This window comes from Macrobrachium rosenbergii, chromosome 41, assembly GCF_040412425.1.
Source record: "Macrobrachium rosenbergii isolate ZJJX-2024 chromosome 41, ASM4041242v1, whole genome shotgun sequence".
NCBI classification, from domain to species: Eukaryota; Metazoa; Arthropoda; class Malacostraca; order Decapoda; family Palaemonidae; genus Macrobrachium; species Macrobrachium rosenbergii.
Window position 1 is genome coordinate 38,099,811 of NC_089781.1, and position 26,075 is coordinate 38,125,885.

The window sequence follows — 26,075 nt, forward strand, 5'->3', positions numbered from 1 at the left end:
ATTCTTCATTGGCCGGTTGGAGATTCGAACTGCGTGTACAAGTTGGTTGATAAGGAGAAAAGAAACATTAAATGAAAGTCAAGTGAAATTATAATGAAACCCAGGCAAAATAAATGATACAGGTAATTCTGTTGACTTGCACAAGAAAGTTCATCCCTGCCGCATCCAAAGTGAAGAGCGGGAATTTGCAACTAAGCACATTTACATGTCTTGAGGTCAAAGGGCTTTCAGGATTCCCATCTTCATCTTGGAATTTTTTTTTATATATTTTGCAGTATTCTCACTTATATTTTTACTTAAATTTCTCATTTTTATTTTTACAACCCAAAAGATAACCGCAATCATATGAATAGGGTACATCCAAACACACTCATTTGCTGGCACTTGAGAGCTTGCTACAGCTTGTTTTGTTTCATATTGTAATATTTGTGAATTTTTAAAATTTATATTTTACACTATTCTCATTTATATTTTTACTGTATTTTCTCATTTTTATATTCACAACACAATATAAAGGCAATTGTGGGTGTAGGTTACGTATGAATGCACAAACTCATTTGCTGGCTCTGGAAAACTTGCACCAGCTTGTTTTGATTCGTGTTATGCCTCTAATTTTTTAATTTATATTTTATGCTATTCTCATTTATATTTTTACAGTATTTTCTCCTTTTTTATTTTTAGAACCCAAAAGATAAATGCAATTATGTGTGTAGGGTACTTATGAATGCTCATTCTCTGGCATCAGAGAACTTGCTGCAGCTTGTTTTGATTCATGTTGTTACGCTTATGATTTTTTAAATTTACATTTATGCTGTTCTCATTTATATTTTTACTGCATTTTCTAATTTTTTACTTTTATAACCCAGAAGATAAATGCAGTCGTGTGTGTATGGTAGGTACAAATGCACAAGCTCATTTACTGGCATTGGAGAACTTACTATTGGTTGTTTTGGTTCGAGTTGTTACACATATGCTTTTTTTTATCTCACACTACTATTCTCATTTATATTTTTACAGTTCATTTTTTTATTTTTACAATCCAAATGATAAATGTAATCGTGTGTGTAGGGTACGTACTAATGAATAAATTAATTCGCTGGCATCGGAGAACTTACTACAAATTATGTTGGTTCGTTTTGTTATGCTTATGCTTTTTTTATTTATATTTTAAGCTGTTATCATTGGTTTTTACTGTATTTTCTCGTTTATTTTTACAACCCAAAAGATGAATGCGATCTTATTTCGGGTATTTACGAAAGCACAAACTCATTTACTGGTGTTGGAGAACTTACTACAGATTGTTTTGTTATTTGTTGTTATGCTTATGATTTTCTTATTTATATTTTATGCTAGTATTACCCCAAAGCCAAATCAAAAAGGCCTTCAAAAGAATGTATCGTGCTTACCCCATACAAAAATGGGAATAAAAGCACGTTAAAAGAAAAAGAAGAAGATTGGCATTTAAATATTTTCTGTATTGTATCAGTTTTTTTTACAACCCAAAAGCTAAACACAATCATGTATGTAGGGTAGGTATGAATGCACACAAGGAGAGCCAACAAACACTAGCCAGGAAATTTTAAATTGCGCTAGCCAAAACTAGTGCCAGATTAGTGATGGAACTGGATCAGTGATTGCTGGATTAGTGATGGTCAACCTGTACAGTATTAAGATTTGCTGCTGTATAATTTTGCAAAAATCAGAAAGTCTTGTTGGGAAAAGCCTTTAAATTTCGATGATATAATTAAAGCCAATTTCCTGGAAAGTTTATACTATACATTTAAAAAGAAGTCTGTCATTGTCATTGGTGACCTCTTGTCTACTGTACTGAAAAATGCTACCAGTGCCAAAAAGCTGTTCTGATGCTCATGAGCCTTGAACCCTATCTTTATTCATGCATACTAGTTAAACCTTTATTGCCCTTTTTGCCAAAAGCTTAAGCCTCTCTGCATTCTTGTTTCATTTAATCCTGTATTTTTCCTAATTTTTTGTAGTACTGTGCTATATTTTTTTTTATTGCAGCCTTTAACCAATATTTAATGGGCATAGCATGTTATTTTCAAAGATTTCTTTTAGTGTTTTGTATTTTATAGAATTCAAGCATCACATCATTAAGTACATAGTCTGAAAAGTACTGTTTTGTCCGACCTTCCATGTGCCTTCCCTCCTGCTTTTAAAAACTAGGCAAGTGCATGTTTGTATGGTTTTAAACCTGTATTCTCTGTCAAGATTACATTTCTTTAGTGTTCATGTTACTTGTCTTTGATATATAGGGGCCATATCATTCTGCCTTCATGTTTAGATAAATGTATACAAAATCTCAAACTTATCAAGTGAAAAATGTTATTTTAAAGAACCAAATATTTTCATACTAACCCACTACTATAGTGGCCTACATTTGTGGTTGATGAATGTTCTTAAGACATGTTAAACCTTGAAAGTAGTAGGAAGTAGGTAGGCCAGCGCATGTGCTGTTTAGGGGAGGGGATAAAGTAGTGGGTTTATAAAAAAAATTGTGTGCTTTTGTTGTAAAAATCTAATTTTTGTAACCACAGGCCCATAAATTGCCATAGCCTAAATTGTAAATTAGGCAGAATGGTTTGATTTGCGGCACACCCTAGATGCCGTAATTGCTTTAGATCCCAGGAGTTCTGTGAGTGACAGGGTCTATGGCTCTAAGAGAGAGATAATTGCGTTGGTTTGACAGAAACGGGGATAAAAAAATATTAACTAATAGTGTCAGGGGATAAGAAGACGGATAAGAAGACATTAACTAATAGTGTCAGCCTATTTTGAATAATATTCAGGATATGCAATAACGCTTCATAATATTAAAACTAAGTGGAAGTCCTGTATAGAACTAAAAGACACTGTGGAGACACAAAGAATGGCTGGGAGAACTAATTGCCCATTATGGTAGATGTAGCTGGGAATAACCCAACAGGTGCAAAAGGGGAAAGTGCTAGAATGAGGAAAACGATGAAGCTACAGGATCCTGATCTCTTTTGAAGCAGGGACAGCTTTTCCAGCTGCTGTTACTGGTTTTAATCTTCTATGGATGCCATTCCTCCAATTTTAATGCTTTGCTGTCAGAAACAATCCTGTATGCTTCAGAATTACTTGCCTAAGCCAGTAAGAAATAGTATTTATAACTTACTTGTTGATAAACTTTATAGAGATTATAAGTGTAGAGGTGTCCTTCGAAGAGTTCTGAGTTTTATTAAGGTAAGCTTGTAGTGCTCAAACAGTGCAAAGGAAAAGATTGTCTTTGTTCTCCATGAAAATGACAGAAGAGATGGTGAAGGGTGTGGTGGCCTGGTTAGTGCTTTGTGGAATTTGGGTGTGTTGACCACCAACTCTAGTGAGTGCAGATGTCTTTGTCTGATAGGATATGAAATTTTATGACACTTTAAAGAAGCAAACAATAAAAGAAATAATGTTTTTCAAAGTAAAACACACTTTGTATACAAACCCAATAATCTTAAGTATCCCTACTCTGTCCAGTAGCTTGCAAAATCCTGGAAGACAAATGATCTACTATACATGGCCAGACCATACTCAGCCATACCACTGTCATTCTTCATTGTGGTTTTGTTTTGTGCAGATGTAATTATAGGTGCTCTTTAAGGAATTAGCTTCTTTGTTTGCTCTGTGTTGTCTGCCATTAATTTTCATTCATTCATCTCATATGTACTTGTTACATTTTCTCTGTTATGATGGTGTTTTCATTGACTGGTGAATATTTACTCATGTATGTTTTACCTAAGTATGATGAGTGTAATATATGTTGAAATTGACTTTTTTGCCTTGATCCATCAGCTGAAGGAGTGAAGTTATGTTAGTGGGTAAATACAGGCAGTCCCCACTTATCGGCAGCGGTTAACGGCGTTTCAGTTTTACGATGCTCAGCTAATGACGTCGTTAACCAGATTTTTGGCACCGGTAAACGGTTTATTGGCGTCGGTAGGCAGTTTATCGACGTTGTTAGGTGGTTTGTCAGCATCAGTAGGCGGTTTATTGCCATTGGTATGTGGTTTACTGGTGTCGGTAAATGATTTTTGGTGCCGGTAAGCATTTTATTGGCATCAGTATCAGTGTTGGTAAGCAGTTTATTGCTGCTGATCAGAGCTTATGGTGTTGTAAACACCATTTATTACCATAAATACTGTGTTCCGGATATCAATGATTTTCGGTTATTGGCGCTTGGCTGGAAATGGAACCCTCATTGTTAATCGGGGACTGCGTACACAATTTTCACATCCGGATGGAAATCTAAGTACAGTGGGTGCCCAGGGGCATTATCCAAGATTAAGAGAATCTTGGAAGGAATCCCATTCTCATGGCAGTACAGCTTGACTTCGGGAACAAAGTGATGGAAAAACCAGTCTTTGAATATAGCAAGAGTCACCCAGGCTTTGTTATTGGACATCCAGATTATGGGTAGAGAGCTCGTCGTGATTTTTTAAGTGCAATAAGGTACACTGAAAGCAGTTTTAGCTTGAAGTCTCCTAATGCATTGCCACCCATCTGTGAGGTTAGCCTATCATTCGCTGCCTTATATCCTGGTATCGTTTTCATGGCTGATGTATGTTTTTCTGGCATTTTTCCAGAAAAGTCCCGTCTCATCAACATTAAAAACATGCTGAGGGGTATAACCTTCCTTATCAATGATTTCCTTGAGCATCTTGGGAAATTTTTTGGCCGCTGCTTTGTCAGCGCTCGCTGCCTCACCATAATGGACATGTATTGCAAGTTAGCATGTTTTTTAATGCAATGGAACCACCCATAGGTTGCAGAAAATGTTTCATCTGCAGCGCTTTTGCCAGCCGTAGCCTTTAAGTCTTCAAAAAGGCTCTCAGCCTTTTCTTGAACCAGCATGAGGCTAAGCGGTACAGACCTTTGTCTCTGGTGTTCCATCCAGATACCCAGAAGCTTTTCTGTTTCTTCTATCAGCTTCCCCCTTCTCTTGCTTATAATTGTTAACTGCATAGGCACAGCAGTTTTAACATGTTCCATAATTCGCTCCTAGTTCTTAAAGATTGTGCTGATAGTTGAACGATTCATATTACAGTCAACCCCGCTATTCACGGACTCAGTGATTCGCGGAATTTTTCTGTGGAACATATTTATAAATTATTCGCGGGAAACTTGCCCATTTGCGGATTTTTCTGTGGAACATATCGTAGAGCAGTATTCTGCATTTTCATGTTATTTACTGTAATATCATTAATTAAATAATAATGTACAATAATAATAATTATACTACAGTACATAATAGTAATAAGATTAAGTAACAATAGTACAGTAATATTTTAAATATTAAATAAACAATAGTACAGTAATATTAAATATTAAATAATAATACGTAATATACAGTGGGTACCTGTAATAATAATAATACATAATAATAATAATATTAAATCATACGGGTACTCACTGGTGATGAATTTTGATTATAGATGATGATGATGAATTAGCTGTATAGTCTGGTAAATGATGATGACCGCACAGCAAAGTAGAGGAGTTACAACTCCTCTGAGGGCACCTCTTCCCCTTCTTCAGGAGGCGCTTTGTCAGGGGTTTCGGGAGGCACCACCTTGTTGAGGTAATTGAACATGTCCACAAAGGTGTTATGATAGGGCTGCATCAGTTCATTAAGGCCATTGGAAAAATTTCTGGCTCTTAACTCAAAATTATCCCATGCATCTATCATTGTCTGCAGCTGCCTGACTTAATAATTTTTTAGAGACCAAGAAATTATTCAGAATCCTGGTCCGTTGGTGGGATAGAGAGTACATGAACGAAGGTGGCGAGTTCTTCTCTACCAAGGACCTTTCCAAGCATTCTACCCTCTTCGTATTCCATCTCGATGAAGGCAACGACACTTAATGTTATGCCATAATGGGCTGCTATTTGTGACTATTGCCCTCTCTTAACATAACACTCATGTCTACCTTCTCCTCATTGGTCATTACCTGTATCATCTCTGGTGCTTAGGCTCCTTGCTAGAAACCTTAGAAGAAGGAGGGCGTTTAGGAGGCATCTTAGGGCACGATACAAAAAGATACACGAATCCGCCAGAGATGCTGGATCATTTGCACTGCAGTGTACATACATACATACAGGGTATTGCACATAACATTGATATTCTGCACATACTGTACATTTTATATATAGATAGTATTTTGTTGTGTTGTAAGATTTTGAAATATCATAGTGTTTCAGAATGATACGTAGTACATAGAGCATATCTAAAATATGATTGACTTATGTACTACATACTATATGTGTGATTCACAGTATTTTCATTTTACTGTACAGTATATTTTCGTGACTACTGTACAGAAATACATTTTTTTTATGAAAACAGATTTACTAATTTTCAAATATTACAGTACTATAATATTTTAATGTAAGCACAGCAAAATTTCAATAACATATTTTTGTATAAGTAACTTACCCAGTAAATTACTTAGCTAAGAGTTTCTACTCGAACGGCAGCTTGAATTTTGAATTCGGTGGTAGCGATTCATTTGTTTGTGTAGGTGACAAGATCCCGCCCACTTTTGGGGTACGATAGAGGAACAACCTAGCCAATAGCTCAATTTGCTTCTGCCGCTTGTATCGTCCACACGGTGTTGACAAAGCAGCATGGTTTTTGGAAAATTGTTTTTTCTTCCCATTTGGTGAAGTATTTTGTTGTGGTAGCCTTATGGCATTGCTGTTTAGAATTAATTCCTGTTTTTTGGGACTATTATACTGATTTTGACCTGATAGCTAGTTAGGTATGTCTGACTCTAGCTCCTCTAGTTTCCAGTACTGCAGCAAAGGCTGCAATACCCGGTTAACGAAACTGACTTATGACTCTCATACCCTTTGCACAAATTGCAGAGGGCAAGTTTGTACAATTAATTTTACTTGTGACGAATGCAGGGAATGGGACGAACGAAAGTGGAAGACCTTGGCTTCTAATTTAGTTAAATTGGAGAGAGACCATAAGAGGAAGGCGGCCGCTAAAGCTGGTGAAAAGTTAGCTAGTCAGACGACTCCTAAATCTAGTGATAAGGATATTCATGTTGTCTCTTCTCCTATTATTCCTGCATCCTGTACGTCATTTCATTCTCCTAGACCACCTACTCCTTCTCCTGGCTGTTGCACTTCCGAACCCGATCACTTTGCCAGCATAGAAAATAAGTTCGATCAGAGGTTGAACATGGTGGTAGGTATTGTGGCCCAGTTAAGGGCATCGATGTGTGTCCTTATGGATAAGTTTGATAAGAAAAGTGAAAGTAAAGTGTTAGTGGAGGGGGTGGCTGCTCGTCCCGCTGATTCTCTTAGGCAACGGTCACTGCCATACTCCCTTGAACCAGGGAGGAAGCATACTGGTAACCTAAGGGAGGTCAGTGGGGTCTGCCCATGTGCAGTTGGCCCATCAGACCAACCAGTTGCATCCCAGGTTGCGTCAAGAGACAGCTGCTGGAAAGGCGTCTTGGAAGTGCATCAGCTTTCATCTAGTTCGGGCGAGTCTTCTTGCAGAAGGCGCCAATAGCACTCTCCTGACGAGTTGCTCCCACTGAAGAGGTGCTCTTCTTTCAAGGATCAGGCTGCTCTGCTGTCCAGCAAAAGGTTGAGGGAGCCTTTCTTCAGCCCTCAACCTTCTTGCAGTAAGTGGGACAGCCCTGAGCACTTCTCCTCTCCTGGACACCAGGAACGAGTGTACAGACACTCCTCTTCAAATAAGAAATGTTCTCATTCAGGCTCCAAGTGCCCTGCTTCATGTAAGCACCTTAGTTCTTCATCTAAGCGCCTGGATTCGGCCAAGTGCCCTGTGCTGGATGAGCGCCTTTCTTGCTCTGAGTGTCCTGTAGTAGCCGAGTGGCTACCTTTGGTTGAGCGCCCTGTAGCAGCCAAGCACCCTGTAGCGCCTTTGAACCCCTGAAGCACCCGAGCTTCCTGAAGCACCAGAGCACCCTGATGCAGCCGCTCGCTCTGGGGCACCCACACACCAACTTCCATCTATTCCTTCAGCTACCAGTGTTTCGGTGGCACCAGCATGTAATTTGATGTCTTCTAAGCTCCAGGTGCCAACCTCATTCAGTTTGATGGTGAACCTTCTGCCTTCCTCAGGTTTGGACCCAGGTTTGGATCCAGCTTTGGCTCCTCTTCAGTGCAGATTGGATAGCATTCTTCAGCTTATTCACAAACTGTCAACATCGACACCTTCCTCAGATCTTCCCTTGTCTCCTGTATCTTCAGAGGCTGAAGATTTTGATCAAGACTCACCCACGACTTCATATGCATCCCTTCTTAGGTTTTTGCTACAGAACTTCTGAAAGTCTTCTCTCCTACAGCCCCTACGTCCCCGGCTTCATCGTTCATGATGAGTAATCAGCCTTCAGACTCTGTTGGACTTCCAAAGTTAGTTCTTTTGTCCTTGTCCAAGAAAGCTTTATGTGAAGTGGAGAACTGGCTTTCTGAAAAGAGGGAACAAGGGAAGGCCTGCTTCAGTGTTCCAGCCTCACGTCTTTCTCATTCTCGTTATTTGTCCTATGCCACTGGGGAAGCTCCTTCCATGGGAGTGGCTGCCTCCTCCCAGGAGAACTTCTCAGGACTTATTGACGCAGGACAAAGATTCGCTCTTTCTTCTGTTAAGGTATTCTTTTCTTCACAAGAAATGGACCACCTGTTGAAAAGTCTCTTTAAGACTTTTGAAGTTTTGAGCCTTATGGATTGATGTATAGGAGCTTTAGCCAAGAAGGTTCAGGATCCCTCTCTTCCAAGTGACTGTGCACTACGGAACTTCTTGGCTTTCTCTCCTTGCTGACAAAGCAGTCAGGGATGGTTTGCAGGAATTAGCTTCCCTCTATGCTATGGGCATTCTAAAGAAAAGGAAAATGTGGGTTTCCTCTTCACTTCTAAGGGTGTGACAGCTTCACAGAAATCGGCCCTTCCATTTTCTCTGCTGGATAAACATCATTTGTTCCCGCAGACCACTGTTAGTGAGATCACTTCCAGCCTACATAAGAAGTCCACTCAGGACCTGTTGACACAGTCGATGAAGTGTCAGAGAGACTGGACCACCCTACCCACCAGGACATCTTCTCCTCTGCAGATGAGGCCCTTTCGTCGGGGCAGGCAGAGATCACAGTCAGACCTAGGGGTGCAGTTAGGTTTACACCCCGAACGATCAAGAAGTCAACTACGAAACCATCCACCTGCAAGTGAGAACCCGGTCTTCCATGCCCCAGTGGGTGCGAGGCTGCTTCTCTTCTGGGAGAGATGGAGCTCGAGGGGGCCAGACCAGTGGGTGGTCAAAGTGCTCAAGGAGGGATAGTCTATCCCCTTCAGGGAGAGGCCTCCCTTGACCAACACTCCCATCATATTGATGGCCTACTCCGAAGGATCGGAGAGGTATGCACCCCTCTCAGAGGTGGTTTCCTCTCTCAACAAGGAAGCCATAGAGATAATCAGGAACATCCAGTTGAAGGGCTTCTACAAGCAGCTATTCTTAGTGCCCAAGTCTATAGGAGGAGGAGACCGGTGCTTGACGTGAGTCCATTGAATGCCTTCATGTAGAAGACAAAATTCAATATGGAGACAACCCAGTCAGTGCTTGCATCTATCTGTCAGAGATTGGATGATCTGCCTAGACATGCAAGACGCGTACTTTCATATCCCCATTCATGAAGATTCAAGAAAGCACCTCAGATTTGTCTTTAAGGATCAAGTTTTTCAGTTAAAAACACTTTTTTGGCCTCTTGACTGCCCCACAGGTTTTTACGCGGGCACTCGTTCTCCTCAAGGGATGGCTTCATTTAGCAGGGGTGAAGATCTGGCTCTATTTGGATGACTGGCTCCTTCATTCTCCCAAGAAGGAACGTTTCATGGAGGACTTACAGAAGATGATTCTTAGTACTCAAGAACTTGGATTATTGTTTAATCACCAGAAATTGCAACTGACTCCCACTCAGAGAATTCTCTATTTGGGGTTTCAGATAGACTCTCTGGATTTTCGGGCTTCGCCGTCCCCTAAGAGAGTAGAGGACTGTTTTAAGGAAAGTCAACCTGTTCCTCTCTCTTCGCTTTTGCTCAGCCACTCATTGGATGAGTCTCCTCAGCACTCTGGTCTCCTTGGATAGTATGTCAGGCTGGGGAGGCTGCATTTGAGGCCACTGCAATTTTACTTGAGAGCATGTTGGGATTGGAAAGTGCATCAATACCTTCACTTCTTTCCAATTACAGCAGAGATAAAGGAGGCCTGTGTTGGTGAAGGTCTGAAAACACGGCTGACAGAAGGGAAATCTCTCCTCCCAGTGAGCCCTGACCTAGACTTCTTTCCAACATGTCGGATCTAGGTTGTGGAGCTCTCCTCGGGACCCAAGAAGTCTCAGGAAGGTGGTCCCCTAAGGAGAAAGGGCTCCACATCAACTTAGGGAGTTAAAAACAGTTTACCTAGGACTAAGACACTTTGCAACAAAAGTCTGCAACAAGATGATTATGGTACATGCCCACAACACCACAGCCTTGGCCTACATAAAGCATCAAGGGGGAACTCACTCGTTCTCTCAGTGTGAGATAGTGAGAGACCTGTTGTGTTGGGCAGATCAGAACCGAACCCAATTGGTCGTGTGTTTCATTCAAGGCAGATGCAATGTTCTGGCGGACGAATTGAGCCACCAGAATCAGGTCCTTCCAACAGAATGGATGCTGGACCATCAGGTTTGCTCCAGCCTGTGGAGTCTATGGGACAACCAACCCTAGACTTGTTTGCTACATCCTGAAATTACCGTCTGCCTCTGTTTTGCTCTCTTGTTCTAGACCCTTTCACATGGGCAACAGATGTGATGATCCAAGTTTGGTCAGATTTGGACCTTTATGCCTTCCCTCCATTCGAGATGATAAGGGAAGTCCTCAAGAAGTACCGTTCACACATCAACGTATGGATGACTTGTGGCCTTCTTTTGGCCACAGAAGGAATGGCTCCTGGACCTTCTAGATCCCCTCATAGACTTGCTAAGGCTCCTCCCTGCTATTCCAGGTCTTCTCAGACAACCACATTGCAGGAAATTCCATCAAGGCCTATCCATTCTGGCCCTGACAGGCTTTCGAATGTCAGTAAGCTCATCCGGGCAAAGGGATTTTTGAGATTGATGGCGGAGGCCATCGCCAAGTGTAGACGTGACTCTTCCAACAAACTCTACCAGCAGAGTGGAAAGTATTTAGAAGCTGCTGCAGAAGAAACAGTGTTTGTCTTCTCAGACATCTATCCCTCAATTAGGGGACTTTCTTCTGTATTTGAGATCTTCAAAAGGACTGTCTTCCTCCACTGTAAAAGGTTATAGAGTGATGCTCAGCTCTGTTTTCCGTCACAGAGGTCTCGACATTTCTTCTAACCAAGATCTTTCGGACCTTATTAAGTTGTTAAATATTGCCAAATCTAGAAAGGAGGAGAACTTCTTGTGGAATCTAGATGTAGTGCTTAAGTGGTTGTCTAGTCCATGCTTCGAAGGTTTTTTTTAGCAAAGAACGAGAACCCTTCACAAACTTGGCTTCATTCTTTCACCATTAAAAGTTTAGATAATATTTTAGGGACGGAAGAGGAGGAGAGAGTGATGTGCCCGGTGAGAGCCCTCAGGTATTACGTGCGCTGAGCCGAGGAAATTAGAGGACAATTTTTGAATTTGTGGTGCTCAGTTAAAAATCCTCTTTGACTCTTGTCAGAGAATGCCATTTCCTTCTTCAGGGATCTCATTATGGAATCTCATTCCCAGGTAGAGGAAAATGACTTAAAAATCATGAAAGTTAAGGCACACAATGTAAGGGCAGTCGTTACATCAGTAGTCTTCAAGCACTGGAGAAACGTACTGGAGAAACAAATTGGTGTTTGCTATGCATTGCCTGAGGGATGTAAAACTATATGAGAACTGCAGTACTTTGGGACCTGTGTCCATAGCTAGTGTAGTGTTGGGTGAGTAAATGTAGGAAGTATCCCTTCCTATGTTTCTATATCTTCACCTTCAATGTGGTGTTGAGTCCTGGGAAAGCCTTGCAGGGTACAAGATACTGGGAGTGCCCACCAGATTTAGTGTTAGGTAGTGGTCATGTTTTTATATTATATGGGGTAGGTGATATTGTTGTTTGGTTTTCATTTTATAACGGTACTGTGCCTGGGCAGATGACAGATGTTGGCCTTTGGTAGACCTTTGTTTTTGTCAGCTGCAGAGTAGAGTCCCACTTCAGTAGAGGCGATCCCGGCTATACCGCCATGTCGCTACAGGTTGAGATGAGCGCCAACCAGAGGCAGTAATTACCTGCAGCAGCGCTCTTACCAGGTAAGGAAACAACAAGCATGGTCTTAATGCTTGCTTATATTAGTTCACATAACTTATGTGTTGGAGTATTATATTGTTGTCCATGATTCCCCATCGCCATTCAATGTGAAATCAGCTAAGTAATTACTGGATAAGTTACTTATATAAAATGACATTTTTATGATAAAATAAAGTTGTTCCGGCAAGATATACAAATCGTCGGTCATTTACATTAGGAATTACTTTCAGTGAAGCTGGAAACTGTAGTTGAACTTTTGAACAAGGTGGTTAGGCAGTTAACGACTGTCCGGGAGATGGGAGTACTGCCTGCTCGGATGTAAACATTCCAGTTTGCTTTAGGCCGTTGTGTACTGCAGACGTGTTTCTCGCTCTCTGCCCTGACTGCTGTTGAGCTGTTTTCCTGGTGGGATCTTTCTTGTTTTGTGGTTGATAATGAATATTGATAAGCCCCGTAAGCCCTCCTTCCCCTAGCCTGAATGTCCTGGGGTTAGGAGGAAGAAGTGCAATAGCTTCTGCTCGTATGTTGATATGGACCCACACGCCCTTTGCTTCACCTGCAGAGGACATGTGTGTTCCCATAACTCTCCTTGCTCAAAGTGTTGTTCCTGGTCTGCTGAGCAATGGGGGAAGTTTGAGGGGAGGGGACAGTACCAAAGAAAGCCCGCCAATGCGTCATCTGAGGGTCATACACCCCCGATGGCTCCCTTGGTGGCCAACCCGTCGGGATCATATCTCCCTCCCAGCGGGCTTCCCCTTCTTGCTGCTTCTCCTTTGGGTGAGGACTCCCCCTTGCCTTCTACACTCACTTCATCTGGTGTGGAAGGTCGCGGGTGAGTGGACGATCAGGACATCCTCTCGGGGTCCTCTCCTAGCTCGGGGGTGGGGGGGGAGATTTTCTCCCCTGGGGCAAGTAGAGGCTTCCTCTTTAGACCTGACTTTGCCTTCAGGTTTGGCAGTGGAGGAGTCTCTTGTTGGGCAGGTTACTGACCTCACATCTACCTGGCTGCACCTCGGTCTACCTGACTTTCCTACATTGGAGGGCCTGATTTCTCATCTGTCCAGTGCTCCTGCGTTCTTGTGGCCAGCCTGGCTCGACTTGCACGAACCGCTCTGCTCTCCTTGGGACAACGCTTTGCTGAGACGAAAGCGTTCTCCTCTACCCGGGTTGCCGTCATCACCTCAGGTTGTTGACTGCTCCCGGCCCGCTGCTCCTGCTGGTCTGCCAGCAAGACTGGCTGGGGTGCCTGATTCTCCTCGCCCGTTCCCTCAACCTCCTGGGCTCCCCCTAGGTGTGAGTTGGACAGAAGGAACTCTGGTGAGTCGTCTCCCGAGTTCAACCTTGGGGGCTTATGTTCCTGGCTCGGTTCTCGGATCGACCAGATCGTACGCCCGCGTGGTGCTGGAAGGATCACAGGGGTCTGCCGAGGTTCTCCCTCCTGCAGGGAGAGTAGATCGGGAGGACCGCACCCTGGAAGGACTCGAGGGTCCTCTTCCCCAGGATGCTGACACCCGAGATACAGAGGACCTTTTCAAAGGTAATTGCGCTGATTCATAAGCACAGTGACCTCGGGGAAGGGACCACGGCCTCTTCTGTGGTTCGTCCTTCGCGCCTCAAATCCTTCTGGGGACTGAAAAAAGAATGCAAGGTTTTGGTGGGGCTGCCGTGGCCCACTCTTACTAAGGGGGTCCTCGATCAAGTGAATGGTCTTGTGTCTGGGCAAGACAATTCTCCGTGATCGAACCACTTAGACAGGCTGCTTCCCCCTCCTCTTCCTCAACAGAAGCATTTCTACACACCCTTAGAAGGGTGATTACCGCTTAAACAGGTTGACTCAGATCTGGTTCATCTAGGTCCTGGTCTCTTGTTGTAGCAACTTACTGCGGAGAGTATTTCTCTTTCACAGCAAGAGGCAGCAACCCTGGAAGCCACTGCCATGGCAGCTTTCCAGGCATTCTCCTGGTTGGATCTATGGTCATTCACAGTATCCAAAGTGGCTGCCTCCTCGGGCGCTATCTACCCAGGCAGGACTCTGCTTTCGGGAGACTGTGCCAGTCTGGAGGTAGACCCATCTCCTACCTCGCCCACCAGATGGCAAACCTGTGGGCCAACCTGGTTCTTGAGCGGAGAGACACTGTTCTTTTTCGCTTCGTCAGGTCCATGGGGCCCGAGTCGGCAATGACCCCGCGGAACGGACCGTTGCTGGGTTCTACCTCTCTCTTCCGTAGAGAGTTGGTGGATGCTGCAGTGGACAGGTGTCGGGCCGATGACAGCGACCGCCTTGTTCACCAGGCAGTGGCTAAGACCTCTGGGTCTTCATGTTCCGTGGAAACACCCAGTCATCTTTTTCCTCTGGAAAGGGTGGGCTTTTGTGCCCCTTTCAGACTGCTTTCCAGTCTGGTAAAGTGGGCAAGGGGAAGAAGAAGAAGAAGGGGTAAGGCTAGGGGCGGCGTTCCCCCCGACTGCTGCTGGAGGGGGGGGGGGGCTGCCTGTCGTGCCATGGGGCAACATGGCAGCGATACGGAGCCGAGACCTGGATAGTGGATGTCCTTCGGGAGGGATATCTACTACCCATAGAGTCTCAACCACCCCTCACCATCACACTGGTCCGTCTCTGCACCTACTTTCCTGGATTTACGAAGGACATTGCACTAATGCAAGAAGTGCAAGCCATGCTGAGTAAAGGTGCTGTGGAAATCGTATCAAATCAGTCCCCAGGCTTTTACAGCCGAATCTTTCTCATAGAGAAAGCCACGGGGGTGTTGGAACTGGTCATAGACCTCTCACCCCCGAAGCATTTCATTCGCCAGTCTCGGTTCACGATGGAGACTGCGCGGTCCCTGCTCGCCTCCATCAGGGAGAACGACTTCATGCTTACAGTGGACTTGAAGGATACGTATTTCCAAATCCCCATTCATCCATCCTCTCGCAAGTCGGTCTTCCAATTCAGGGTACTCTTGTTTCGGGCTCTCGACCACTCCCAAGGTGTTCACGAGAGTGTTTTCTCTAGTGTCAGCTTGGGCCCATTCACACGGGATACATCTACTGAGGTATCTCGATGACTGGCTGGTCGTGGCAAGTTCCCGCTTGCAGTTGCTACAGGACAGGGATTGGCTCTTCAAGTTTGCCCCTATCTTGGGATTGTAGTAAATCTTGAGAGGTCAGATCTCACCCCCAAGCAGAGGATGAAGAACCTGGGTATGATGATAGATACGGTAGCAGCAAAAGTCTTTCCCTCGGACTCTGGTATCAGCAAGCTCAGGAAGGCGGCACAACGGTTTCTGTCTCGACAGGAACAGCCAGCTAGGCAATGGAAGTCGTCATCGGTCACCTGTCGTCATTGGAGAAGCTGGTTCCTCATGGGTGTCTTCACCTTCAGTCTCTACAATGGGGACTAAAGGAGTATTGGTCCCAGTCCCGAGACCCCCAGTCCTTTCTCATCCCTCTTATCGAGGAGGTGAGAGAGGATCTAGACTGGTGGATGGACGACAGGAACCTCTTAATAGGAGTATGCCTGTATACTCCCCCTCTGGACATGCTTCTGTTCTCAGATGCATTGACCGAGGGATGGGTGGGGTGCACACCTGGAGGAGTTGCTGACTTCGGGAGTGTGGCACCGAGATGACACGCACCTTCACATCAATATCCTGGAACTCAAAGCAGCCTTCTTGGCTCTCCAAGAGTTCCAGGATTGAGTGATGGGACACCATGGTAGTGGCATACGTCAACAAGCAAGGGGGTCTAATATCCCTTCCACACCACCAGTTGATGATGCAGGTGCACAAGTGGGCTGTGGCTCACTCAGTAGAGCTGTCAACCAGGTATATTCCAGGCAAGAGGAATGTCGTGGCAGACAAGCTCAGCTGTCAGAACCAGGTGATCGGAACAGAATGGTCCCTTTACCTGGAAGTCGCTGAAAGGTTGTTTGATCTGTGGGGTGCCCAGGCATTGATCTGTTTGCCACCCGGCACAACAGGAAACTTCAAGTCTACTGCTCAGTCATGCCGGACCCATGGACCACTACGGAGGACGCATTCCAGCACCTGTGGGGCAATCTCGACGTCTACGCCTTTCCTCCGTTCTGTCTGATTTGCAGAGCGATCAACCAAGTGGCACCCAAATGGCTGCAGGCCGTTTGGTATCTCGACCCCTGCTAGCTCTCCTCTCTGAGCCGCTGAGAGAGATCCTCCTCTGGCCCAACCTGCTGTGTCAACCCCACATTGAGCGGTATCACCTGGCAGTGCAGTCCCTGTGTCTTCACGGCTGGAGGTTATCCAACGTCTCGTGTGAGCGAGAGGCTTTGTGTTGTGCAGCAACAGGGATGGCTGGATACCTCAGACAATCCTCTGCAGCAGTAAACCAGGGAAAATGGTCCGTCTTCTGTGGATGGTGTCATGGACAGGGTATGTCTCTGGTCGGAGCTACTGTTCAGCAGGTCATGGACTTCGTCTTTCTTCGCCGAGAGAAGCTTCTCTCCATCTCCATTTCAGCTGCAAAAGGCTATTGGGCCGCATTCAGCCTAGTCTTGCAGCTAGAAGGTGTAGATATCTCCTCATCCTTTGAGATATCCCTACTGATGAGAAGCTTCAAGAGGTCTTGCCCACCCAGGGATCTCAGGCCCCCTGCATGGGATGTGACTCTCGTTCTAAGGAGCCTGACTCGTGCACCGTATGATCCTTTACGAGAGTTGTCAGACAGGGATCTGACCCTCAACACCGTCATTTTGCTTGCCCTGGCATCGGCGAAGAGAGTTGGCGAACTTCAAGGACTTTCCCTTGATGTTAAACACTTGAGGGGATGGGGATCAGTTACGCTTGATTTTGTCCCGGATTTCGTAGTGAAGAGTTAGAATCCATCAGCCCCCGACACTCGTTTCAAGTCTTTCACAATCCCCTCCATAGAGGACTTTGTTGGTAATGACCCAGACGAGATGCTACTATGTCATGTTAGAGTGCTGCAGCGCTACTTGAAGAGGACTCGCCACCTCCGGCCTGAGTGTTGATGACTCTTTGTTAGCGCTGGCTTGACCAAGAAAGAAGTTTCCAAGAACACGATCTCTTTCTGGCTTTGTGAGACGATAAGGAGGGAGTATTCTGCTGCTGGAGAAGACAACACTGGTACTCTTTGTCGAAGAGTTCACGAGGTCTGCAGCATTGGTCTGTCCCTCGCATTCCGGAAGAACCTGTTGGTCCCACAGGTTTTGAAGGTGGGTGTGAGGTCCCAACAGACCACCTTGACTTCCTTCTACCTTCAGGATGTTGCCCACAAGTCCTTGGACACTTTTTCCTTGGGTCCTGTGTTGGCTTCTCAACAAGTTGTGTAGCTTACCTGGCTCCTCTAACAGGACAGGTTGCGTCTCACCTAAGATGTACGGTTGTGATTGGGAGAATGAATGTTGAGTGACTGGCCTCTCTTCCTTCCCCCCCATCTTGACTCTTCCTACGGGTAGGGAGCGGACCTGCTGTTACATGCTGGATCTGGTGGTCGATGCAGGTAAGCACTCAACTAGAGCTTCCATTCTCTTTCCTTTCAGGACATAGAACCGACCCCGCTCCTTCCTCTAGCAAGGGGAGGAAGGAGACCATGACAATAAGACAAACCCACCAATGCTTGTATTTGCCTTAATGTCACCGACTTTAAAGTTCTTCCTAGCCTACTTTACCTGAACTGACGTTTCCTCACTCGGGCAAAGGGACCCAGTACACTGACAATTGACCTTAAGTTTCTTACAACCTGATCATTTTGTCAGAGGCAGTTTTCCCTTCCTCACTCTATCGGCCAGGAAGGGAGCACAAGGTGTGGCGAACTCCAGTCAGTTCGTAGAGACTCACTCAAATTCCTCCCTCCAACCAGTGAGTCTTCTTAATGTAAAGGACCGATGGTTTGTATATCGTGTCGGAACAAATCACAAATTTTTAAATTAAATTATATTTTTCCTAACTCTACAAACCTGAGGTCCTTTTCATTACATTTCATGCCCACCTCATGCCACCCTTCAATCTGACACCTGGGCCGAAAGGCAAATTGGAATGTTTACGTCCGGGCAGGCGGTACCCCCGCCGTCTGGACGGTAGTTAACTGCCTAACCACCTTGTTCAAAAGCTCAGTGGCTGTTCCCAGCTTCGCTGAAAGTAATTCCTATTGTAAAGGACCTCAGGTTTGTATAGTTAGGAAAAATACAATTAGTTTACAAAATTGTGATTTTTATATGTACTCACCCAGTAATTCCACTGTCTTACCTCAAAAGTGGTTGGGGTCTTGTCACGTACACAAACAAAAGAATTGTTACCATGGAATTCAGAATTCAAGCTGCCGTTCGAGTAGAAACCCTAAGCTAAGTAATTGTTGGCTAAGTATATATAAAACTATTTTATCATAATGTAATTTTTTTTTTTTTTCTTTAAAAATGTTCTACCCAAGCCAGCGATCTGCAGAGAAAGAAAATGCATCTTGGGATGCTGTATACCCAAGCACATTGATACTCAACTCACTATAGGCTGTCATCTGCAAAGCAGCCAATCCAGGAACGCCATTCATTTTCCTTGGTGCTCATCGGCTGTACACTTGGCATTGATTTGCTGGATCCTCAATCCCATCTCGTGAAGATGGAATTGTGGGAGCCTCATCTCTCCCAGTTTACTGCTTATTAAGTACTGATCGGGTGTAATCTCGAATCTGTGTGTTTCGTTTTAAATTTTTGTGTATCACAGCCAGTCGTGCCTTAAAATGCGTCCTAAACACCCTGCTTCTTCTAAGGCTTTTAGCAAAGAGCCTAAACAAAAGAAGGCAAAAGTTATGTTGTGGTACATTAAGATGAAAGAGGTGGAGATACAGAAGGCTGTAAGCATGAGCTGCTTCAGTAGTGCAAAAACAGTTTTGACAGTGTGTGATAATACAGTTGTTAAGATGAAATCTGCACTGGTGTTCGGATAAAGGACTGCCTTAAGAAGAACATCGACTCCAACATCATCCACAAAAAGTGCGACAACTATACCAGCAGTATTCGAAGACAGCGATGTACAAGCACAGGAAGGCAGTGATGTACAGGCACAGGAAGGCAATGACGCAGGGGAATTAGAATTCTTAGGCTTCAACAAATCTACACCAGAAGAAGAAGAAGAGGAGGAGGAGGAAGAGCCACAAGTAGGACCATCATCAGCACGTCAAGGGGTTTTCAGGCCAGCAAGGGGTGGTTTCACCGCTTTCAGTGGCAGTTACAACTCAAGAATGCTTCTCTGCATGGGAAAGCAGCATCTGCAGATACGGAAGCGGCTGCAAAATATCCGGAGACCTTCAAGAAAATTATAAAGGAGAAGGGCTACCATCCAGAAAAAGTGTTCATTATGGACGAGACTGGCCTGTTCTGGAAGATGATGCCATCCTGGACATACCTCATGAAGGACGAAGCCAAAGCTTCCAGATTCAAGGGCCCAGAAGGTTAGGGTTACCCTCATGCTGAAACCAGGCCTCATTTACAAGGCTGCAAACCCCAGGGCCCTCAAGAATGAGAACAAGGCATTGCTGCCTGTGTTTGGATCCACAACCCCAAGCCCTGGATCACCAAAGTCCTTACATCTAACTGGTTCATTCAGAGCTTCATCCCTCAAATTAGGCAATACCTCAACAACTTGGGCATGGAGTTCAAGGTGTTGCTGATTATGGATATTGCCGGTGGCCACCCTCTTGATCTTATTACCAGGGAGTCCAGCTCGAGTTCATCCTTGCCAACACCACATCTCTCCTCCAGCCTATGGACCAGGGTGTGATCCGTGCCTTCAAGGCACTCTACGCCCGGAACACCCTCAAGCACCTTGAGAATGCAGTGGACACTGACCGTGAATTTACACTGAGGGAGTATTGGTGTAAATTAACAATTGCCACATGTCTGTCCGTCAACGACCGATCGTTGAATGACATGAAGGAAAACCTTAGTGCCTGCTGGAAGAAGTTGTGGCCAGAGTGTGTTCATGATTATAAAGGCTTCTCTCCTGAAGAAATTCAACATTTGGCTATTGACAAGGCAGTCTAGTTGGTGAGGATTCTAGGTGGAGAAGGCTTCGAGGACATCACCAAGGATGAAGTCGGCACCCTCATTGATGCCCACTCTGACCCCCCTGACGGACTAGGATTTGGAAGAGCTGAAGAAGTCTGCTAGCGAGGAAGAAGACACACCAGGTTCTGGAGACGAGGAGGAGGATGAGGGCCTGTCTTTGGAACGTCTGTCCCAACTTAAGAGGATGATTAAGGAGGCACAGGATGTGGCTTCATCTTGGGATCTTATATGGAATGTTCCTTAAAGTTTCCAAATGCCCTAGATGTGGCATTGGCACCTTGTAATCAAGTCCTCGTCAGCATGAAGAAGCAGCAACAGCAGCTGCCTATCACTGTTTTTTAAACATTCAAAAGAACCTCCAAAGCCTCCCCAGACACTTGAAGTAGTGTCTCTTCAAGTGCCTGAAGAAGTGCCTCCCCAATCACCTGAAGTAGTGCCTCCCCAACCTGAAGGAGTGCCTCCTGAAACCCCTGATGAAGCGCCTCCTGAAGAAGGAGAAGAGGCACCCTCAGAGGAGATGCAGCTCCTCTGCTTTGCTGTGCAGTCATATCTTCGTCATTATTCATCGGACTGTACAGCTAATTCATCATCATCATCTTTAATCAACATTCATCACCAGTGAGTACCCGTATGATTTACGTAATCTTAATATGTATGTATTATCGAATTTTTTATGTGCATACGTATTTCTCTCTCTCTCTCTCTTCTCTAGAGAATTATGTACATACCAATGTTTTCCCTGTAAAAGAAAAAGGGACGACTTGAATAGTAACTGTATGAAAGAAAATGTGTGTGCCTGAATACGTAGTGGGGGACTGGATTATTTTCACAAGTTGCGGTAAGCCATACAGTACGTACATATATCTTTAAGGGTAAAATGTTTAAGATGACTTTGAAGTGATATTAATAATATCATTTCAAAAAGTAATACAGTAATAGGATAATAGTTTAAAGTATATTTGATGTAGGATGATAGTTTAAGGTACACATTTGGTGTTTGAACTTTCAAGATAGGCAGTTATAGGCATTTTTAGAGGGGGATTTTAAGTATTTGTGGATTTTAACTTGGGGGGGGGATGTTGTGGCATGCATCCCCCACAAATACAGGGAATCGACCATATACTTGAGTGCTACATCCACCATCTTTTCACCACTACAATATCTAATTTCTTTATAATTACCACCTTAGTTTCCATTGAGATAGTTTGCCGCTTTTTACCACTGCCACTATCTTTACTTGCTTCATGCATGCCATTAATCATGACAGATAAAGAATGGGCTAATTATTTCACAATAAAATCACAAGAATACCTTGGAGCTCAACAGAGAGCGTCTTACCACTAGCACAGGTACAAGATTCTGGGGCTGTGCTTTGGTGTGGGCTACAGTGCTGTATGGTGTGGGTAGAGGCAAAAATTGTAACTAAGCAGGATAGGCGCGCAGAACAAAAATTTGAATTTACAGGTGGCAAAGGAGGAACGCTCCAGACACAATTTTACTTTGCAATCACGTTTGTTCGGATCTCTGAATGTTTGTAATGTGCATGTTTGTAAGTAGGGTAGCGTCTGTTGAAAAGTACGAAAAATATTTGTAGAAAGGAAGGAATCAATTAATTTAAATGCGAAGTGTGGCATTCAGTGTATTTTTTTCCCTGAAACATTCATCTTACAGAATTTCTTTAAATTTAAATTATATGTTCAAATTTTTGTTTTGCAATTTTTTTAGATTGTTTTTGGCTAAAATGTCATGAGCTTTATTAGTGTTGAAGTAAATTTTTATTTGCATTAAGGGTGGGGATTTTGTGGTTTATAAACATTAATAAACATTTCCAAATTATTCAATCTTTTTCAGGCCTGCCATTGTGGTTTTGCTGATGTCTATGGTAAATGAGAAACAACCTTTTGTGCTTCGCTGTGCTGTCTTATATTGTTTCCAGTGCTTTCTGTATCGTAATCAGAATGGTCAGAGCCAGATTATCCAGACTCTCTTACCTCAAACAGCTGATGGTAAGTTTATGTGAATACTGTATATATTTTTTATTTTATTTTAAAAGGAATATTTATACTTGCATATTTTTTCACACTTTGTTTAGTTTAAGATGATCGAAAAGGTGTATTGTACTTTATCTGTTAAATTGAGAAAATATTTTTACTTTTGGTGGTGACTAAGAAATTTGTTTACAGTCACAGTTAGTCTTTTAGTTATTTTTTGTTAAGAGTTCTTGGAATAATTTCAAGCCAGCCATCTTTCTGTTATGAGTGTGCAGAGGTGTTTAAGATGCCTGAGTAAGGGAGAAGCATTTTATTTAATTTCGTGTCATGGTAAATTAGTAATTTTGAGTTCCTAATTTTAGTGTTCTGCCCTAACTTTACAGGTTTATAGCAATAACCATGTCACCAATTTTAATATATGTAACCAACCAAACTTCAATTATTTTATAGTAGAAATGACAAAATGATAAATTTATTGCCACAATCATTACCACTGCTTGTGACTCCAGTGTACACAAATCCCTTTGGGATTTAAACTGCTAATCTGCTGGCAGATTAGACATTGAAATGAGAGATTTAATTGCTTAAATGAAAAGGATACAAACATTTTTCTCACAGTTACAGTGCTATGTCATCATTTGATATCTCCTTCTGCTCAGTTTCTAATGCAAACAGATTTGAGTGGCATGTCATTGATAATTTACATGCTAGTGATCATTATCCAGTGATGATAACTTTTTCAAACTGTCTGGTAGTTCCACCCTACAGTATAATACAAATGTATTAAAACAGACTGGTAAAATATCTCATTCACTAGCAAAATTCCACCTTACAATGTTTTAAGATACTGCAGTGATACCACTCAGTTTATACAGGTTGACCATCGCTAATCCGGCATCATTGGGACCCGCGGGGTGCCGGATTAGTGATTTTGCCGGATTACAGAGTGATTAGGTAGAATACACTTAACCCAACAGTTAAACAGTTTAGCACTGAATTAGTAATGGAACCGGATTAACAATTGCTGGATTAGTGATTGTCAACCTGTAAAACAGATTTCTTAATTGATGCTGTGGATAAGTTTATCTTCAAGTCTTCAGCAACAAACAGCAAAAAGTTGTGTTAAGCAAAAACAAGAATCATATATTGGATGATTTAAGGAAGAGATTTACTAACATTTTAAGATCATTTCCTCTCATAGATGACGATTATAAAAGTAAGAGATTTAATGATGTATGTCAAACACCGAAATAGGTATATAACTGCAAATTGGTAAAATATAAATAATGTCACAGAAACAATATGTCATGCATAACACAACCCTCAGTGGGGTGACATGATCACTTGGTAAAAAGAAATCTTTCTTTAAGAAAAAATTGGATACTATAGCAGGGTTATGAACATAGGGAAATAATACATTTTTATCTTCGAACCAATATATATCAGCCACAAACCTCTCTTGTAGGAAGGACTTGTTAACTGATAACTGGTTGTAGTTGGGTGGAGATATGTCAGTGGCCATTTTCTATTACAGTATAATAACCTAGTGTCAGAAATTCCTGGTATGAGGCAGGTTGGAAATTATGAAATATATGTTATGTGAATGGCATTATAATATGTGGACCAACCTTTAAAAGAGGCAAAATATGCAAAAATTCCAACACTCAAAACCTTGCCCAAAAAATGCTGGGTCAGCAACACAACTCATTCAGTTAGAACTGTTGGAGGCTGCCATCTTGTATTTATAGTAAAACAACAGTACTGTATTACAGAATTGCATTTTGATTGTTGTAATACCATGATAGGCTATAACGGTGACGATGAGGAGGATGATGACATCACTGCATTATAACATTATGGTACGTAAAAAGAGATGCAAAATCTAGCTGGTTTCATTGAATTGTAAGAGGAATTGTTTGGCAAATTAGAACAATTATTTCATGTAATAGAACAAAATTTTCTTATGGAAAATTATTTCATTGAAAACATGTTTTTTAATCTCATATGGAAATTTACCATCTCATATGCTATGTGATATATTAAACAGGGCTAGGATATCTCCCTCCAAATTTCAAGCCAAGTTACCATGAATGATGAAATGGACTTCAGTCCAGTATATATCTGTCTCAAGGTAAATACTGATTTATTAAGGAAAAAAATTACATTTATTATTTGTATGTCGTGTGTCTGAATCATTCGTGAGAAATAAGAATGACATGAAATGATAAAAGATAGTTTCTCTCTCTCTCTCTCTCTCTCTCTCTCTCTCTCTCTTTGGTCTCTCTCTCTCTCTTCTAATGCTCTCATTTATGATCATATATGATAAAAGATCTTTAATGCATCATTTGATCATATGTGATAAATACTAATTTTCATCCTTTGAAATGTAATAGAAAATTACTTTTATTATTTTTACTACCTTATGTACTGTGGGGCGGGCGTGTTGGAGGTCTCTCTCTCGTTTCCTAGCAAAAATGTCATCTGACCAACCTCCAGCCGATAAACAAGGGACCATGGCACCTAACAACGCCTGGGCCCCACACACTAGTTCTGTACTCACGAACAATTGTCTTTACTTTATACAGTACCAATCAAAACCGTTCTGACGTCAAGTCTACTACACAATCAGTCAGTGCCGCCTTCTCCGATGAGGAAATTAATGTTGCACATACAAAATGCAAAGACCTGATACAAGAAACCATTCTCCAGGAGCAACCTGTGAAAAACTTATCCTCTCACAGGAAAATATCATATATCACTAAGTGGCTAAGGACCTGCCCTGTGAAAAACTACTCTGATGACCCTTACAATCTGCCTCCAAAGGGGCCTGCTGATCTAACCCAACCTGCAGTGTACCATATGGCAGAAAATACCTTCCAAACAGCAAAATACATCAGAAAAAATTGAAAAGGCTTGGAAAAATTCAGGAAACAAGTGATAAATTTTCACGGATCTGGGACGTGATCAAAGGATTACAGGATTCATTCTACAGTCTTAAAACTATGGAAACAAATAACAATCTTTCACGGATCTGGGATGTGATCAGAGGAGTGCAGGAATCATAAGACAATTGTACAGCAAGCCACCAGACTCCTTTGAAAGAGGGGCATCTATTATTACCTTGCCTCCCAGCAACACGAGAGAAGTGAGGGTGTGAGGCGAAGTCAAGGTGGCCGTACCCTCCCAAGTGGGAACTGCCCTCTCTCCCTCGGATGAAGTACCCCAATCACCTATGGACCTTTCGGAGGGAACTGATTGACTCACAACCTTGTCCCCCTCCCCAGTGCCTCCAGAGGAAGATAGATCCTCAGTGACGATCACCAGCCCTTGTGAGTCTGACGATCACCAGCCCTCATGAGTCTCCCAATCCTATCTCTCCCCTCTGACCCCCCATCAGGGATGATGATGAGAATATTTGTGAGGGGATTGGCGGCTGGCAGACACAAGCAAGTAGAAAAAAAAAAGAACCTCTTGATTGCTTCCTGGACCGAAGCCCAACAGTCTGATTGGTTCCCTGTCTCCTGTATGGCATCGAGATTCAGCTTCTCTCTCCCGATGTGTAGGGCTTCCAGGAGGCGTAGGCAGTTTAATCTTCTCGGTATTGGTCAGGCTGATGTTACCTTAAATGATGGTCCTGAGGGCGCGTTTGTCTTCTTTATATCCTTTATGGAATTTTCCTTGATAGAAAAGTTTGATGTCAT

General features: G+C 43.2%; 1 protein-coding gene across 1 annotated transcript in view; it reads left to right on the top strand.

Moving 5' to 3' along the window:
* The window catches only part of p115 (General vesicular transport factor p115), a 311,820-nt gene that overhangs the window by 117,213 nt on the left and 168,532 nt on the right, over positions 1-26,075 (top strand). Inside the window, 1 exon segment of the mRNA XM_067084261.1 lies at positions 22,235-22,389. Within this exon segment, the coding sequence (XP_066940362.1) occupies positions 22,235-22,389 (155 nt within the window).